We start from the raw sequence: 17,551 nt of genomic DNA, 5'->3' as shown, positions 1-17,551 counted from the left end.
TCAGAAAGACTGAAAAACCTCTCTACAAGAACTGCAAGCAGCCCAAATCTCTGAATTATCGCATCCATTGAGTGCCACTGACGGTTTGTCCAAAAGTCTGTGACAATATGTTTTACTATTTTCAAAAGACTGTATAATTTGTCATCAAAGCACATTAAATTGCTTGTGGCAAAGAAGAATTTATTAAGGTGAAACAAACAAGGAAGCCAAGCTTTAGGGAGGGTGATCATTTTTCATTCACTTTAGCGTCCTCAGGAAGCACATCAGCTCCTCCCTGATGGTCTAGTGGCTAGGATTTGGCGCTTTCACCGCCGCGGCCCGGGTTCGATTCCCGGTCAGGGAATGTGGCTTTAGCTCTCTTAGCTATGAGAGGCCTATCTCCCATGGTTTCAGTCCCCTTCCTGAACTGACACTACTTGGCTTGAAAAGGATTGTGAGGAGAACGTAGATTGATTAATGCTTTCAGAGAAATAGAAAGAGCTGTCAAAAAGAAGCTACATGAAGCCCAAGTTTCTTTGTATTCACCCACAGTTTGAGCCCTGTAGATAATTAGGTCACTGACTCACTTCAGGAATCCACATTGTGATTTAGCCAGTATGTACAGACTGATGTCTGTCAGGTGTTGTTGATAGTTTATTGTCCATGACAATACATTAATCATTTTCCAAAGAAACTGTTTGATTTGTCATCAAGGCAGATTACATTGGCTGTGACAAAGAAGAGCTTATTAAAATAAGATGAATGACATGATTATCAGAGAGGTCCTTTAAACATGATTTTGGTTAAATGATAGGACTTTAATCATATACAAAAATTTATGTTTGATCAACATGTTGCACCCACTGCTGGTCAGGTTAACATACTCCAAGTTAACAAGTGTCTCTTCTCACTGCAAACACATAGCAACTACAACACACCATAAACCTGCCCTGACTGTCTGCTTGGACTCAACCTGTGTAAGCTAGTGTTCGTACTGGTGGGGAAGCAAGCTCATTAATAAACAAAACAAAGAAAAAAAAACTAGTTCACCCCCAGGGCAATACCATATCTTTTTGTCAAGTCCTGGCTCACTTGACAGGGCGGAGTAGACAGAGAGAAAACACCAAGAAACAAAACGAAGAAAAATACAGTTCCGTGGCAAGTGCAGCTGCTGGACCACTGATGCTCCTGTAGGGGAACAAACGTTAACACACTGTTAGAATGTCTTTTTCATGCAACATGCTGCAGGGACATGTGTCCTAGATAACATGCACGCTCCCCTCAAGTCAGCATTCTATCTTCCTGACTCCACCAAATGTTTTAATTTGTATATTTTGTTGATTATTTTGCAAATCTTTAGCATTTCCTTTTGGATTAAGATGCACTTAATACCTTACGGAGAAAATGTACTTTGCCACAAACATCCCACACAGATAAAGAGCTATACAATCAAAAGAGAATGAAGCCCTTTCTGGATAATTCTTAACAAAAGGTCTTATCCTTACAAATCAAACTGAAAATAATTGCCATGCATATCTTTGTGCGGAAATAGTACTCTTCCTCTTAAAATAAATATTTTTGCTCTTAACTTCTTTTCTCCACTTTATCAAATATAGAATTGAGGGACCAATAAAACTATTATTACTATTGTTGTATTGTTAGCTTCAGCGTCTGTAGCCCTTTAAGGCTCGTGCAACGTCACTCGGCTTAGACGTCACACACGGAAGTACCAACATGGAGGACGGCAGAGAAGCTTCCACGAATTCACTCCTGAAAGACGGTAATAAAAGAAAAAAGGAAAAAAAAGCATTTATGAACGGCGGCGGCGTACACCGTATTTTAATGTGTTCGTCGATAGTTCTTAAACATGTTCTCAACACTTTTGCCTAATATCCACAGCTAGATACTGCACGACCACTTCCCCCCACTATTTATTGTGACGTGTTTGTCACTAACTTCAATAGCCCCAGCCTGGTCCTTTTTGAACAGAACTAACTGTTCCAATTGTGAGTGTACTGAACGGTTTGAGCTGCTGTGTTTGCAGAGTGCTACACTGACTTCCTGGCCGAGGACTTCGATGTGAAGACGTACACCGCTCAGGCTATTCACCATGCTGTCATTGCTGAGCAGCTGGCCAGGCTGGCCCAGGGCATCAGTCAGCTGGACAAAGAGCTGCACAGTCAGGTACCAGCACCACACTCACATTAGTGTCCTGCCTTTGAGTAGTTTTCTTAATCTCTAGCCATCTTGGTTACTATAAGGTGGTTCACAAACCTGCATACGGTGGTTACATGACACAGTATCCAGGCTTCTGCTGGATTAGATTGAATATCCAGCTTTCTCAAAACCAGGATAAGGTCTTACCCCAGAGGTTAAGCTGTTCACATGCACAAAAATATGACTAGGATACTCCAAAACCCCCATCACAAAGAGGATACTAGGTTGCATGTAAACGCACTCGCTTAACTTTTAGTATAGATGACAAAATGACTCAGAGCTTCATATCAAACGGTGCACAGTCGTGTTTTCATCTGCTGTGACATCAGTGCAGATAATATGACCTTGGAAAAGTCAGCAAGCTGTCAGTCTGTAGCCAACAGGTCCCAGAATGAGCCCCGAAACACGTATGTAGTAACAGTATATACATTCCAGCAAGAATACAATTAGTTTTGATTGGTCGTGGTTAGACTTGGCCCTCCCTTCGTTGGTGCACAGGCTGGTCCCAGCCTCTTGGCATCACGACCTTTCATCCAGTAGCCGCACCTGTAAACAAAGTATCCTCCCTGGTGACCTTTCCCTATCGTCTGCAGGAAACACCTAGCCAGACACAGTACAGCATGGTGCACGTAGTTTCCTTCTAGCTTCCTCCTTGCCACCCACATAGGGAATCACTGATTCGATTGTCTACTCTTACCCAGGTTCTTTAGACCGACGGACAAGGACAGCTATATCCTCTAATTATCCTGTCACAAATGTAATGTGCAATGTTTTTTTTTTAGACTGATTCAGGCAACATTTCTGTTTACTGTGTTTCCTTTCACAATAGAAATGAAGCAGACATGTAAAAGCTTGCTGAAAATCAGGGCACAAAGGGAACACAGTGGTAACCACAAGGAGCCCAAGCTGTATGTGTAATTCTTCCCTTCCAGGTTGTGGCCAGACATGAAGACCTGCTGTCTCAGGCGACTGGGATCGAATCTCTTGAAGGTAAAGAGCCACATTTGCATACAGTACGCCACCATTATAACGTCAAGAACAACATTCGCGTGAACAGCTTCATGGCAACACATCGTTGCTGCCGTTGGTCTCACTTCACTTCAGTAAACTATGCGAATCATTTGCAGATCTGTAATCCATTATAGTCAGCCTTTGGTCACCTTTATTCAAGTTGTATTATTTAAGCATTATGAAGCAAGTGTGAGCAGTGAGCATTTTGAAAACTGTCCTTGTAAGTGTGTTCAGGGATGCAATAAAACCCTAATGTGAGATTTGGCTGTTGAAAACCAGTGCATCAATGTTCTGTGTATAGATAATGGATGAATGGATGGTAATGGTGCTGAAAACACAGATGACACTGAGCAGTCTGTCTGAATCTAACATTACAAGTGTTTTGCAGCCTGGTTAATGGAAGTTAATACCACGTTGTCACTGACATCATCCTTTCGTGCCATTTACTACATTTTGTAATTGTTGGTCGCAGGGGTTTGATCGACATGTCCATGTCATCAGTACAATAATGTTAACTGTCAAATAGATAAGACCTTAGACCTTTCCACCAGCGTATGAATGCATATGGCAGGACTTTTTAAATCAGCCTGATTTTTCAACAGTATCGCAAAGCAATGATAACTGAATAATGTTTCAGAATTATCTGCAAGAGCTGCAACCTGATTTTCAAACTCTACCACCTCAACTATTGTAATTCTTGGCTTTCACCACAAGAGAGAGCCAGTATTCCTCCGCTGAAGTCTGCTAACAAAGTAGCACTTAGAATCAGTGTCGGAATGTAAAGAAAGGAAATGATTTTGTTGTTGATGGTGTTGTTTTCAGGGGTCCTTCAGATGATGCAGACCAGGATCAGTGCTCTACAGGCAGCTGTTGACAGGTACTTATTATCAACATTTACTCACATACGATTGGCCGTGCATTCACACATATTTACAACCACTGTCTGGTTTTTCTTTTCTGGGCCTTGAAATAATTCCGTGATTGTTTATTTGATTTGAAAGCCGCTGAAAACTGTGTTTCAAAAAACAATCAGATATGCATGATCACATTAGTAACAATCACAATTAAAGCTTTGAGAAAGACATGCTTAATTATATAGTTTAAACCTCAAGAACTCTGATGCTTTCTGATGACATGACCTTTCGTCCGGCTGAACCCTGCCTACGTCAAATCGGTGGGAAGAGCTCACACAAATGCACAAATCTGTCTTGGGGAAATAACAAAAAATTGTTCCAACTTTGCCAGAAAATAATGTGTTCGTGTAGGTTCCCATCACTCACAGCAGTAAGCTCACTGAGCCTTTAGGATTTCCGGAATACAAATGAATGATACTAGTACTTGAATTGTAGAAAAAGACTGTATGCCCTAAAGATTCCTCACCTTTTTGGTCTGTCATCACCTCATGCTACCAGTAGTGACACTAACTAATCAATCAATTAATTGTTGCAGCTCTAATAAGACATAGACACCAGAAGTGCAAATATCCTGTTCTAAAATTCTTTTGACACACTGTCTCTTTCTGTGAAGCCCACATTGTTCCTCTCCGCCAAAGATCTGGGAAGTGTTATTAACACCTTCATCGCTTGTCGACTGGACTGTTCTAGCTCCCTGTTCTCTGACATCTCTAAGAGCCTCAGCCTCCAGGGATATCACTGGAACTAACAAACAGCATATTTCAGCAATCCTGGCACCCCCGCACTGGCTATATGGTGCTCTTCAAATTGATTACAATATCTTGCTGATTACATTTAAAGCCATGAAGTTCTATTCCTGACCTGCCTTCATGTCCCTGAGATTCTCTGATGCTTCTCCTCTCAGTGTTTCAAGATCCAGCCTCAGCCACAAAGGTGTCGGAGCCTTTGCGGCTAGAGCTCCAAGACTATCTTTTTCAAATAGTTCAGTTTTTGTCAAACTGCGATATAAATGAAAATATTTTATTATTTTTACGTACTTGCAGAACAGCCCAAAATGATATGGTCCTTTCCCTTTTTAATGGTTCATATGTGTATTCATGTACGTAAAACAGTGGAAAAACGGGGAAGAATCATGAGCCAAAGACTTGAAACAGTCTTAGAAGCTCAGGAGAAGCCCCAGGTGTCTGCAGTGTAAAACTATTCTTGTCTTCCCAGGATACGGACAAAGATTGTTGACCCATACAACAAGATTGTGGCCAGGATCACCCAGCTTGCCAGACTGCAGGTAATGATGAAAGTGGTATTCTATTCAGTTTTTGAGGCTGTGTTTGAACCAATCAGTCTGTGCTTTGAGACGGCAGAAATAGATTTTGATTTGACGCTCCCCAAAACCCAGAGAGAAGTTGACTCCGTGTAGGAGAGAGGTTCAGGATTTGTTTACATGTAGGCAAGTGATTTGTGGTGCACAGAGCTCCACGTTGCTGTGCATGAACAACCAAGCAAGCGCATGTGTTTGCAGCTCAGTAAGGACACTGGGCCGTGGTTCTCCTGTTTGTACAGCAGAGGGAAAGTCATAATTAAATATTGATGGAACACGGCTGTAAAAAAGGTCAGTGTGATTCTGAGGTCTCTCGTGTGTGTCTGTGTGTGTCTGTGTGTGTGTGTGTGTGGTCTGAGTCTTCAGTATGAGTTGGATGTGACTCAGACAGCACCTGACCAGTCACTAGAGAATCCAAGGCTTCTGCCTTTCTTATTTCCCAACCTCAGATTATTAACGTGGAGCACACTTTGGAGATATCTGGCCAATAGCATCTTAGCCCCTTTTATTTAAAAAAAAAAAATAATAATAATAATTCAACTACATCCTGTCACGCATTTAACTATACACTGTTGCTTTCCATCTTTGTTGATCCCCAGAGTGAGTGATGTCACCTACAAAGTACTTGATACGAGATTCTTCTTTACTTCTCTGTTTTATGTGAACATTTCCTCGCACACACTCATACATACTTTAGTTAAAAAGCACGAGTAACTCCATGGTTACCATACGAGTTGGTATAGCAACCATTCTTTTTTTTTTTCCTGTCCTGGCTTTGAAAGCAAGCTTTACAGACCAACAACATCGCTTGGCTGTAATAATTATAATGATGATAATAATGATGATGTAAGTATAATTTGTGTTTTTCAATGTTTGTATTCAATTTGGACATTAAATTCTTACAGCTTTTGTCTTCTACTTTTATTATTGGGCAGGAATCACAAACGAGTGTCTTGGAACTTTTTAAAATCATAATTAGAATTTTTGCTTCAGATCACCACGCACAGTGGCTTCACCCTCTCACCCGCGCACACGACAGCAGTGTGTCACACTTCAGTTACTGCTTAGGCCCTGGATGCTTGGGTTAAAGTGTGAACTGCATACCTCACCATCTTGCATCCTCCCTCTTTCTGCTTCAGGTTGCCTGTGACCTGCTGCGGAGGATCATTCGTATCTTGTACCTGAGCAAGAGGCTCCAGGGTCAGCTACAGGGGGGCAGCAGGGAAATCACCAAGGCGGCTCAGAGCCTCAATGAACTAGGTAAGAGCATGTGTGTTCCACTGTTTAACAACTGTTGCTGGAGCCTCCCAGTAAGTAGTGCTCGTAGGTGTGTTCTTTTCACACCACTGCACACCCTTACAAAGGCTTATTACTCAGATGTAATATTTAATGCTGAAACACACATTTCACCCAGTAGCAAAAGGTATTTAAAAGAGAGTACACAATGTGGGATCTGAGGGATGTGTATGTAGTAAAATATACTATTCGATAGTCACTGAAGTATTCAAAGACTATTTGAATATCCCTTCTCCCTTCCCCGCTGCCACCGCTGCCAGCTGGTATTAGCTTGTTCAAACTTCTCTACGTTGTTTAGATACTCTGCTAACAAAGATGATGCATAGCAAGCTGTGCCAGTGGTGTGAAAGGGTCCACACTTACTGTGTTTTAAGGGGGCGTGGCCGCCTTGTTGTGAATGTTGTGTGGACGGAGGGAAGCAGATGATGCTGTGCAGCGTCTTTGAGCATCACCTAAGTGAAATGGGACTGCCTAAGAAATGAAAAATCAGAGACCTGGACTCATCTGAACACCCCTTATCAATGCTCCTTTTTTTTTTTTTTTTAAATCTCTTAGAATTTAACGACTATTAGAATATTTAATAATCATGGCCCATCCCTCCACCGAGCCACATTTTACAAGTGTAGAAAACAACATATGCTTCCATACATATACACAAAATAAACTTGCGGCCATCGATAACCTGTGTTGTCCCAAGTGGCACACACTGTCATACAGAACTTTCAAAAACACTGAATGCTTTTAACTTTCCAGCTGGTGTCAATTTGCTGCAGACGATGTATTTGAGCAATGGAAGGCTATGGTGTGCATAAGCTGTAGTGCATAGGATCACAAGAGGAGGATATCATACAGCAGCGTAGGTGACAACGGGGCTGTTGACCTTTTTTTAAATCAGAGCATGGGGCCCGCTGTGTCCGCTGTGGGGTGCACAGCGTCCTGCTCAGGGATGGCTGGACAGATTCAACACTATCCAGAACTTCAACAAGACTCGAACATAAACATACAAAAAGATCATTAGAGAAGTCAGACTTTTACCAGTTTTGGAATATCTTGAAAAGCGGAGAAGTTTTTACCAGGCACAGGCACATGTGCTTTTCTCTCAATTTACCTTGATTATTTAATGCCCTGTTTGTTTACTTGTCAAGCAGCTAGCCTGAATTCTACCATGAAAGTGTACAAAGCTCTGTTTCCAGACCCGGTTCCTCACCCTAATTTTGGCTTCTTTGTGACTTCTTTGTTCACATTTAAAAGGGCTATTAATATATCCGTGATGGAACACTTTTTGAGCTTTTGCTGTGCTTGTGCTGAAACTCTGGAATAGTCTTTCAGATAGTATTGGGTCTAAAATCCTTCCTCAAATCCTCCGTTTATTGAAATACCTTTCCCTGATTACTGATGGCTGCCGGCCTCTTGGTGCTGTGTCATGTTACTAGTGGGCTTTAATGATGCTATTTTATACTTTCTTTTAATGCATTTACTCTTTTTTTTTTTTTTTTTTGTCTCTCTGCCTTGTTCAAGTCATTGTTGCTCACCATCATTAAAGTTTTAACATGCGGAGTGGAGAGGCACTGCAGACCCAAGCGTTGACATGTTAATGCAAGGATGGTGCGCTCATAAGATTACTTTAAACTAACTGTTAAGAACAGTAGAGTAATTTACCTAAAGCGATTTATATAACACTGAATTAGAAAGAGCTGTCTTTGGCATACTTTGATATTTTTCAGCTATCTTGCCTTCGTCAGGGTGATGCCTGAGGCTGTTTCCGGTTTCCTTATATGCAGTAACTTAATCTGTCACCTGATTGATATATCACCATGCCATCCATGCCACGTATAATACCCTGTCCCAACTTGGCAATACATCACATCAAGCAGATAATGATGCCATTTCGTGGGAACCCTGAGGCTGCTGTCTTGCCCCTCAGATGAGGTTTACAATGAGGTCATAACATTAATACCCATTTCAACCCCAGGTACCATTTTAGCTCGTTTAGATTTGGTTTCATTCTCTTAGTCAGAGGTGGTGTTATCTGATAACGTCTGCATAGGTTCAGAGGACTGTGTGACCCTCTCATGTCAGAAGAAGAAAAGTGATATTGATGCAGTGCATGTCACCACCAGTTAGCAATCTGCCATACTACCCTTAGTTATCATACGGCATTAAGCGTGACACAGCGGCTTCACAAGGACAAGTGCTTTGAGAGGACTGCGAGCCTGTGGCCACCTCTCATACCACACACACACACACACACACACACACACGCTCAGTGTTCTCCAGCACAGCCACAAACTCTCATAGGTGATACAGTGTCCGCTTCTAGTCTCTGCTGTGCCATTCGGTTGTGGTCCAACAATTCCAACCATTTCTCAAGTGGACTTAGCTACTTTATGTTTTGTTATGGTTCACACTGTGGGGTCCTGGAATCACTTCAGTAGGGTTTAAAGAGAGTCATCTGAAGAACAGTTTAATTTCACTGCTATTTCCTTTTCCCAACTGAGAAATCCACAATACTACATAGACACAAAATGATGTCCACATGTGTACTTTGGGTCTGGGGCTGTTTTTAACCATTCTTGAGAAATGTCTCAACAACTCTTGTCATGAAATTTAGTACACACATTCATGCCCCCCTAAGTTTACACGGTAAACACTTTGGTCATAGACCAAAATATTAGACAACCTGAGATTGTGAATCTAATGATGGCACTAGATGGAAAGAGTTTTTGCAGTAACAGCAAAGTGTTACATTTCCTTTATTTGATTCTATGTAAATTTGGTCTAGATGTCCTGAAGACCATTAGTTGTGATCAAAATGTACACAAATTCTTTATTTCTAATTAATAATATAATAATATAATATATAATTATTTTGCTGGATTTGTTTAGGGTTATCCAAAATCTTTGAAATACCTCCTTCAAACAAATACATTACACTGAGGATAAAGTCATTTTCATTGACATTCAAGGCATTTAACTGATGGTGATCCTCAACATGGAGTGGGAATGTGTGGATTTAATGACCTATGAATGTTATGAAATTGCAGATCAAACCTTTGACATTCTGGTTCAGACCCTAACAGGGCTGTCACTTTAATAATAATTAAAAATAAATAAACAAGTTTGATCTAATGAGAAAAACCATTAGACTTAATCTGAATGCATCCCCTTTAGCCTAATCCTAAACCAAATTGCCAACCATTCATGCGCAGTGCCTTTGCTGCCTCATTTGATTGATTGACAGGTGACTTCACGTTAACTGTCATGATAACAATGCTCCAAGGCAGTTGCATCTTACAAAGTCAGCAAACAGTCTTAGCACTATCCACAACTTTGCCAATTATGGTGTCAATTCCAAAATACCTCCACACATTGGTTTTGCATTGTGATGGCTTTTTAGGTTTTTTTTCTAATGAAAAATGGCTTACTTTACTAATAGGACAACTGTGATAGAGTATAAGTATAATAAAGTATAATTTGTACAGATCTTTACAAATTGAATATTTTTTTTCCATGTTGAATTAGCTGTTCAAATGTTGAATAAAAAGTGACAGCCTTTGTGTGTAACCACAAGCCTACCCTGCCAATGCTCTCATTTGTCATTCGTCCGTATCAGACATGTGGACCTCTACATAGCAGCTCACCTTAAAACAGGTCTTTTGAATTGGTAAATTTAAATTTGTATCTCAAGTAAAGGGGATACCGACACATGACGTGCCTGATGTGGTTGTTTATTACAAATGGTGACAAACAATATCAAGGTAATCTATGACTGTATGTATACATTTGTCTCATCTTACGCTAACCAAACAGCAACACACACTGCTGCTTAGATACAGAGTTATGACTTAATTTACCCAGTAGCACTCCACAACATTCCTCAATACACTGCAAAACATTTGTGTGCCCATGACACTTGGTTTGAGACATTTGATATGGTAGTTTCCCTTTTCCCTTTTCACATGTGATATTTTATTTAAGGAAACTCAGGGAGCACACCTTCTTTTCTCAAGACATAATTTCAGTATTCATTTAATTAGCTGTCCAAGGTTTATGCACTCCAGCGTTAATGAACACACTTCTGTTTAGCTTGTTTAGACTCATACATTTCCCCATCATACTCACATCTCCATCTAAAACAGATTTTTCTGCCAGAGAAACTTCATTGTTACTTCACTTTTATGAGTGGAATGAAACCAATTCCAATTTCCTGTACATATTTAACATATATACATTTGAGTTAATCTCATTACTCTGCATCCTGCGAGCATAGACATTTTTGCCTGGCTTCGGTGTCTTCGAAGGTGACCTTCTTGTTTCTCCTGGGGTCAATCCATGAGTTATGGATGACCACATTGTTTGGCGTAGGGTCAGCTTCTACTACAGACACCACTCTCTTCTTCATCTTGCTTTTCAAAACCTTTTGGAACTTCTGCCGAGTGAAAGCGTAGAGAAGTGGGTGAAAGATGGTGGTTCCATAGGCCATCACTAAGAAGCCCAAGCGGAGTCGAACAGTTAAATCACTGGGCCCAGTGCTCAGGATGATGGTGTTGAGCACAGTTATTGGAGTCCAGCAAAGAAGGAATGTAGAGATGATGAGAAGAGACATCCTGAAGACTCGTTTCTGCCTCTCCCGTCTCTCCCGATGGCGCTTTACTGCTCGTCTTAGCGCAATAATGACTGACACTGATGCTCGCATGCCCAGAGGTGCATTCCCACCTCCCCTAACTCCTGTGCTGCTCTGTGAAGCGTCAGTTGATTCTGCTTGTGTTGCAGTGCTCAAAGAGATGGTGTTTTTGCTCTTTTGCTTCTTTTTAGGTAGGTTGTGCTGGAAGCGTGTTCCAATGCGAATGTTAAGTGCCTGAAGGATCTTGTAGTAAGTCACTAGCATTACCACAGCTGTAAAAAAGAAGATGGGGATCTGTGCTAGCAGGTGATAGTACAAACCCAGCTCTGTATAGTACTCATTTGTATGAGCCACTGTGACCACTGCAGTCTGGTTCACAAGGTCGAAGCCAGAGTTGATGAAGAAGCCTACCTCCATGAAGGGAACCATGAAACTGAAAAAGGATAGAGCCCAGATGGATCCCAGCAAGGCTACAGCTCGGCCCATCGTAAGCACGCGGTTCGCTGGTCGCACTGAGATGTCATAGCGGTCCACAGTGATGGCCAGGACATTTGCAGCAGTAGCTACACTTGCAAAGGAGACGCAGGCCTCATGGAAACAGCAGATCATGGCGGTTTCCGCCTCCAAAGGAAGTAACACCACCACGGCTGTCAATGGGATGCAGCAAACACACACCTGGAAACAATATAGAAATTCAAGTGAAATCCCAAATGCATATACATGCATCTAATCTTGAGACGGTCTAGTTTCGGACCAGGTAAAGCTAGAACACGTACTTTGTATTGATGATAACTTGTATGTTGCTCTTTGTGTCTATTGCAGTTAGTTTTGTAGTTAGCTAAATTTAAGATAAGTCTTGGTTAATAAAAGCTGAAAAGATTATAGTCTGCCATTATATTAACCTGCATTGTTCTGTCTATGATACAGATTAAAAAAAGATGATTTAAGGGTTTTTTCAACTGATGATTCAAATTGTTCACAACCCTAGCGCCTATTACTGTGTATAGTACTTTTAGGAACTTCCAGACCCAGTCAACTGGCTGACACAGACAGTGTTTACAAGCATAATGGTGAATTTGCTCAAATGGTAGCAGTGCTGAGAGATAATTTATTTGTAACACCAGAAGTCTCAGTATTCAACCACCTGATGTTATGTCCCTGTTGGCACAAAAGTGATAATAGAGATCAGGACTCACCAACACATCCACCACATGCAAGTTCATGGTGATGATGTTGGAGACGGAGCTGATGAGGTTCTGTTTCATACAGTAGAGGACCAGCACGGTGAGGTTGGAGCTCAAGCCCAAAACTATCTCCAAAAGCAGAAAGCCTGTCAGAGAAACCTACCAACAGAAAGATCATGGTGGTCTGATGTTCAGTGTCATTTCAGTCATAATAATGCATCATAGTGATAATAATAAGGAAGATTGAATCTATACTTTATACAACCAGGAAGTCTTCGCACATACACAATGTGTTTAATGCAAAATTATGCAAAATTCTCAACACATTAACTGCATTTACCAGTTTACTGAAAATACCATATGCTTAAGAGAGCTCTGTGTATTTGCTTACTTGCAGAAATACATCATGCTGTTGTGTCACATTGATTCAATTGAAAAAGCAATCTGAGATGTGTGAATGAGGCTGTAGCATTACCTGGAAGCTGATGGGATAGATGGCCTCGGAGGAGGTCATGTCAAGGTCATAAGGGTCAGCCATGTCAAGTACCGTCATGTTGATCATATTGGCTGCAGAGATCAGCACTGGGGATGTGTGCATTATCCTGATGAGAGGAAGAGGCCTGGAAAGCGGTTTTCATGAAGAAAGGTCTGTTAAATAAATCTTAAGAGCATGCTAAATTCTACTAGATCATTTTCTTTCAGCCACTGATTTGTCACCAGACCAGCAAGCTAGCAGCTTTTAGCAAAGAATGTACTGTACACAGGCAAAATTAGCACCATTTTTACCTTTACTTGCAGAAAGGGAGGCTTGTAAATGATTTCAATACATATTTGGAACGTGTGTGTGTGTGTGTGTGTGTGTGTGTGTATATATATATATATATATAGATATACATATATAGATATATATAAAAATATACACGTTTCCATATACAGGACATAACTGCATAACTGGACTTGTGACTGAGGACGTCATGCATCCATCTATTGTCTATACTATTTATCCTTAAGGGTCAAGAGGGGGGCTGGAGCCAATCCCAACTGACATTGGGTGAGAGGTGGGGTACACCCTGGGCTGGTCACTCCAGGGCTGACACACAGAGACAGACTAAAGATGTCATTCCATTGCAAAATTCAGTAATGCGTAATAAGTTTATTGGTGGAGTAATTGTAAATAGTATTATAATTAAGGAAGGTTCCTCAGATGGCATGGTTTAAATCATTCTGCACACACTTGTAAATGGATTAAGAGATGCCAACCAAGATGGAACCAAACACTACTTTACTGTAGACTAAGAAGTCTGGTACCATTATTGATACCAGCATTTTTAGCCAAAATTACAGGCATGGGAGTTCACCTTTGTTTTTATCACTGTCTGGACAATGGTGTGTTAGAATAATCTAGCCAACGAAGAAGCCAATCAAGAGTTCTGGTTTGCTCATTAAGTCTAAACAAATCAAATGCAAGAATGCTAGAGTATGGTTCTTGTATGGCTTGGACTAAATAGTTCATGTGTAATATCAGGGTTAAGCTCACCACTCCCTCCCAGTAGTGTCCTCTCCAGCTCAGCAGCAATCGAAGTGGCCACAAGGAACTTGGTGGAACATGCCAGACCATCCCACCATGTTCTGACTCCTGACAAAATCAATCTTCATTTCATCCCCTTGAATTGCTATGTTCTTTCTTTGAACATATCGAAATTTGACAGACAGTGAAGAGTCTTCTGTGAGCTTTAGCTTTGGGGATACTGGCTCCACTCAGACGAGGGGAATAGTGTGTTTGTGAAACACAGAAAGCAGCACAAACCCGCCCCTTGTTGGGGGCATGTGGTTTGCAACATCAGTGCGATGCACTAAGATCAATGCTTTCTTTCATGCATATCTCTGTCTCTTCATTGTCCGTTGTGCTTGGACCATTGCCTCCAATCTCATCCCCGCCTGAAAATGATGCCAATGCTTCACCGATCCTTCTCTCTCCACTATTCTCCACTTCTCAGGTATTGTACGTCTTTCACACTGGTCTCTTTATCTCTCTGGAGATGGTGAAGGTCCCGAAATGGTTCATACCATCTTATATCTGACCATGTCAGGTTTGTGATTTCATATTTCAGAGAACAGTGAAGAAAAAAAATAGAGATGACAGAATGGACTGGCGGTTCCTACAGAAATAGAAAACCTTTTGTGGTTGTTCCTCTGGACTCCCTGTGATCCAAAGGGGGGCAGCGTTGCACCAAAGGTCCAAGAATTGGATGTAGGTCATGTAGAATCCTTGAGACCACTGAAAGAGACTGGGCCCTCACCTCTTGGACATTCATAGCCTTTCTACTCCGACTTTATCTGTTGCAGTTTACCAGTGAGAGATTGATTGAAGCTGTTGATGTTATGTCCCATCAGTATCATCTTCATCTGTCATCACTGTCCCTTGCATTCTTCTTCAGTCTTTGTTCCTGCCAAAGGAAAGGGTGTATGCATTCAGTAGAATAGTATGAAAGAAAGAAATCTGTCACATTGAAATCCGATCTTTTTCCCCTAGTCTGCATGGTACATCTCATGCCCCCACCTGAACTCATTTATCATCCCCTGACAGGTAATTTGCCCTTTCTCTGCTAACTCGACACCAGTCCCCATGAATGTCTTGTGCTTGTGTCTGTGTGTGTGTCCAATGTGTGTGTAATCAGTTTTTGATGCCTTGCTTTTTGTCTTTGATGGTTCTTGTCATGTGTTCTTCACCAAATGAGCACTGAAAACTGTGAACTGATTCTCTGCAGACAGTCTCAGTGTATGAGATGATATGCTGACTGACTGTCACAACAACTGGCCACATACTGTCTCTACCAGTTCTTAGTCAGTTCAGGACTCAGCTGGATTTTAATTTTGTAAAGATTCTGGGCACGAGTAGTAAGCTGTCAAGTACTGAAAGCTGGCACTTGAATGTTTGGTTGGATTCACAGTCATGTTTACTTATTCTTAGATGAGAGAGTTCCTGATTTAGATCAACATTTTGCCAATGTCAGACTATTTCTACTGGCAATGTGCTCTTGTAAAGCTGCTTGTGTATGGACGACATTTAAAATTTGAGAACTTTGGCCTTTGAGAAATGAAGGAACGATTTTGCAGAAAGTTATTTATATTTCTTTAAAAAAAGCATCAAATGGCCATAGACAATACTGAAGTCTTGGCTTTTCTCAGATAACTGCACAGACGTAGCACATTCACAAGACTTCTAAATCAGTACTAGCTGGGTTCAGTTGTTTACAGCTGCTTTTATTTTAGTAACAGTTATTTGAAGATTGACAAAGATACTGCCAGCTCAAAGTTTCCCTCCCACCAGAGTATGAATAAACAATGCAGAGCATGTGACACATTATATAAACGTGATAATCCATTATGACCTATATGAATATTACATATGTTTTTTTTTTTATATATATAGCTGCATTGCTTGCTGTGAATTATACCACTTGTTTTCTGACCTGGAAAAAGTTTATTTTTAGCCATATTAAAAAATGTCCTCAAACATAGAAAGTTAGCTGCAGGTAAAAAATTATACTGAAATGAGACAGAGTGCATATTTTGCTCTCTAAATCATTTTATTAAACCATAATTTGTAGTAGCATGAAATATACCATCCATCCATCCATCCATCCATTGTCGACACGTATCCTTAAGGGTCGCATTGGAGCTGGAGCCAACCTCAGCTGACATTGGGCAAGAGGCGGGGTACAACCCGGACTGGTTGCCAGTCAATCACAGGGCCGAAATATACCATAATATTTACAGTTTTGATGTGTATGTTTTTTTCAAACTATTAAGATAGTCAGTCCCACGTGACTCTTGATAATTCACAAAGGGAGATGAAGGCAGCTAAAACATGGCCCTGGAGTGTGGGACACACTGACAGCCGTGGGTTTCACTGTAACCTTAACCACACAAAGCTTGTACCTAAACCTAACCAGCCAATCACACTCAATCTGATGGAACACCTACTACTGTCAACACGCCTACGAATTTCTGGCGATACGCCCAGGTTCCAGAGCCTCAGGCTGCAGTTACATAAAGTGTATCTCTAAAGGGATACCCAGCTCTGAGCAGGTGTCAAATCAGTGAGGGAAAGAATTTGCCGATTATTCAACAGAAGTTAATCACCAACTACTTTTGTAATCAGTTAATCATTTGTCATTTGTTAAGCGACAATCTACTTTTATATCATTGTAAATGTATTATCTTTGTATTTTGTGCAGTTGTTGAGAAAAAACAAGCTGTTTGAAAATGTTTTTTTTTTTTTAGGCTAAACAATTGATCATTTAAACTGAAAAATAATTAAGTGCAATGAAAGTAATTGTTAAGTGCAGAGTAGTGTACAGTAAAGGAACATTTGCCCTCAGTTCTCACATTGTCTTCTTGACCTGCTCTTGTTCTGATACTGCAGGGTCCAATTCAATCCATTGACTGATGGCTTGGGACCAGTAAGCGTTTATGCAGTTCATATTAATTAACTTCGCGAGCTGACCGTATTTTAGAAGGTGTCAGTGGTTTTAGGGCACATGCATCATAATTAGCTTAAATACACAATGGGAAGGTATAAGGCATTATGGAATGTACCCATAGCCCACCTTGTTACTTGAAAAAAATGTCAGTGACAGAAACTTACAAGGCTACGAAAAGAACAAGAGGCTTTCTTCTTTTGTAGTTGCAACAGCACCCCTGGGTGGGAAAACAGTTTTGTACAGTTTGCCGGATATTCCGTGGAACAGCCGATCGAGAGGATGCCATTTTTAAAAGGACTGAAATAAAATAATCTAGTAAAATAATATAAATTTACACAACATATTGAGAAACATTCATACATCACATTCAATTAACAATCCAATGCATGCCTAATTTTATATTTTGAATACTTGTGTAATATATGACTGAAGGAAAACACCAATATTGTGGAAAAAGGCTTTTTTTTAATTTTGTGGATATTCGGCCAGTGAAAATATACAAGGGGCCAGTAAAACACCAA

The 17,551-nt window shown here is 40.8% G+C and overlaps 2 protein-coding genes and 1 non-coding gene across 5 annotated transcripts in view; 2 read left to right on the top strand and 1 right to left on the bottom strand.

The window, feature by feature from the left end:
* Positions 1–271: 271 nt before the first annotated feature.
* trnae-uuc (transfer RNA glutamic acid (anticodon UUC)) lies at positions 272–343 on the top strand. Its single transcript has one exon. It is a non-coding gene; the product is annotated as a tRNA-Glu (tRNA).
* A 1,351-nt stretch (positions 344–1,694) lies between these two features.
* cog5 (component of oligomeric golgi complex 5) overlaps positions 1,695–17,551 on the top strand; it is a 48,277-nt gene continuing 32,420 nt past the window's right edge. For 2 of the 3 annotated variants that reach the window (XM_070853459.1, XM_070853460.1), the window contains exons 1-6: positions 1,695–1,759; positions 2,024–2,163; positions 3,129–3,186; positions 4,030–4,084; positions 5,337–5,406; positions 6,579–6,699. In XM_070853459.1, coding sequence (XP_070709560.1) covers positions 1,714–1,759; positions 2,024–2,163; positions 3,129–3,186; positions 4,030–4,084; positions 5,337–5,406; positions 6,579–6,699 — 490 coding nt within the window. In that variant the 5' untranslated portion in view covers positions 1,695–1,713. Of the gene's footprint in view, positions 1,760–2,023; positions 2,164–3,025; positions 3,187–4,029; positions 4,085–5,336; positions 5,407–6,578; positions 6,700–17,551 lie in introns of those variants that run through there. The other variant, XM_070853461.1, reaches the window with a different exon arrangement.
* LOC139222085 (G-protein coupled receptor 22-like) lies at positions 10,535–14,162 on the bottom strand. Its single transcript, XM_070854054.1, has 4 exons — positions 14,081–14,162; positions 13,019–13,163; positions 12,556–12,702; positions 10,535–12,034 (listed from the first exon to the last, which is right to left on the bottom strand). The coding sequence occupies exons 2-4, from the start codon at positions 13,139–13,141 to the stop codon at positions 10,982–10,984; spliced, it is 1,323 nt and encodes a 440-aa protein (XP_070710155.1). The 5' UTR covers positions 13,142–13,163; positions 14,081–14,162; the 3' UTR covers positions 10,535–10,981.

Source organism: Pempheris klunzingeri, chromosome 22 (genome assembly GCF_042242105.1).
Source record: "Pempheris klunzingeri isolate RE-2024b chromosome 22, fPemKlu1.hap1, whole genome shotgun sequence".
NCBI lineage: Eukaryota > Metazoa > Chordata > Actinopteri > Acropomatiformes > Pempheridae > Pempheris > Pempheris klunzingeri.
The sequence above is the reverse complement of the archived record's forward strand: the minus strand, read 5'-3'. Positions and strand labels throughout refer to the sequence as shown.

Bases quoted from the DNA above. Each gene is read 5' to 3' on its own strand.
- LOC139222085 (XM_070854054.1), bottom strand. From the start codon at position 13,141: ATGCACACATCCCCAGTGCTGATCTCTGCAGCCAATATGATCAACATG. The intron at 12,703-13,018 runs GTAATGCTACAG...TTCTGTTGGTAG, and splicing joins TCTATCCCATCAGCTTCCAG to GTTTCTCTGACAGGCTTTCT. The intron at 12,035-12,555 runs GTGAGTCCTGAT...TATTGTTTCCAG, and splicing joins TGCATGTGGTGGATGTGTTG to GTGTGTGTTTGCTGCATCCC.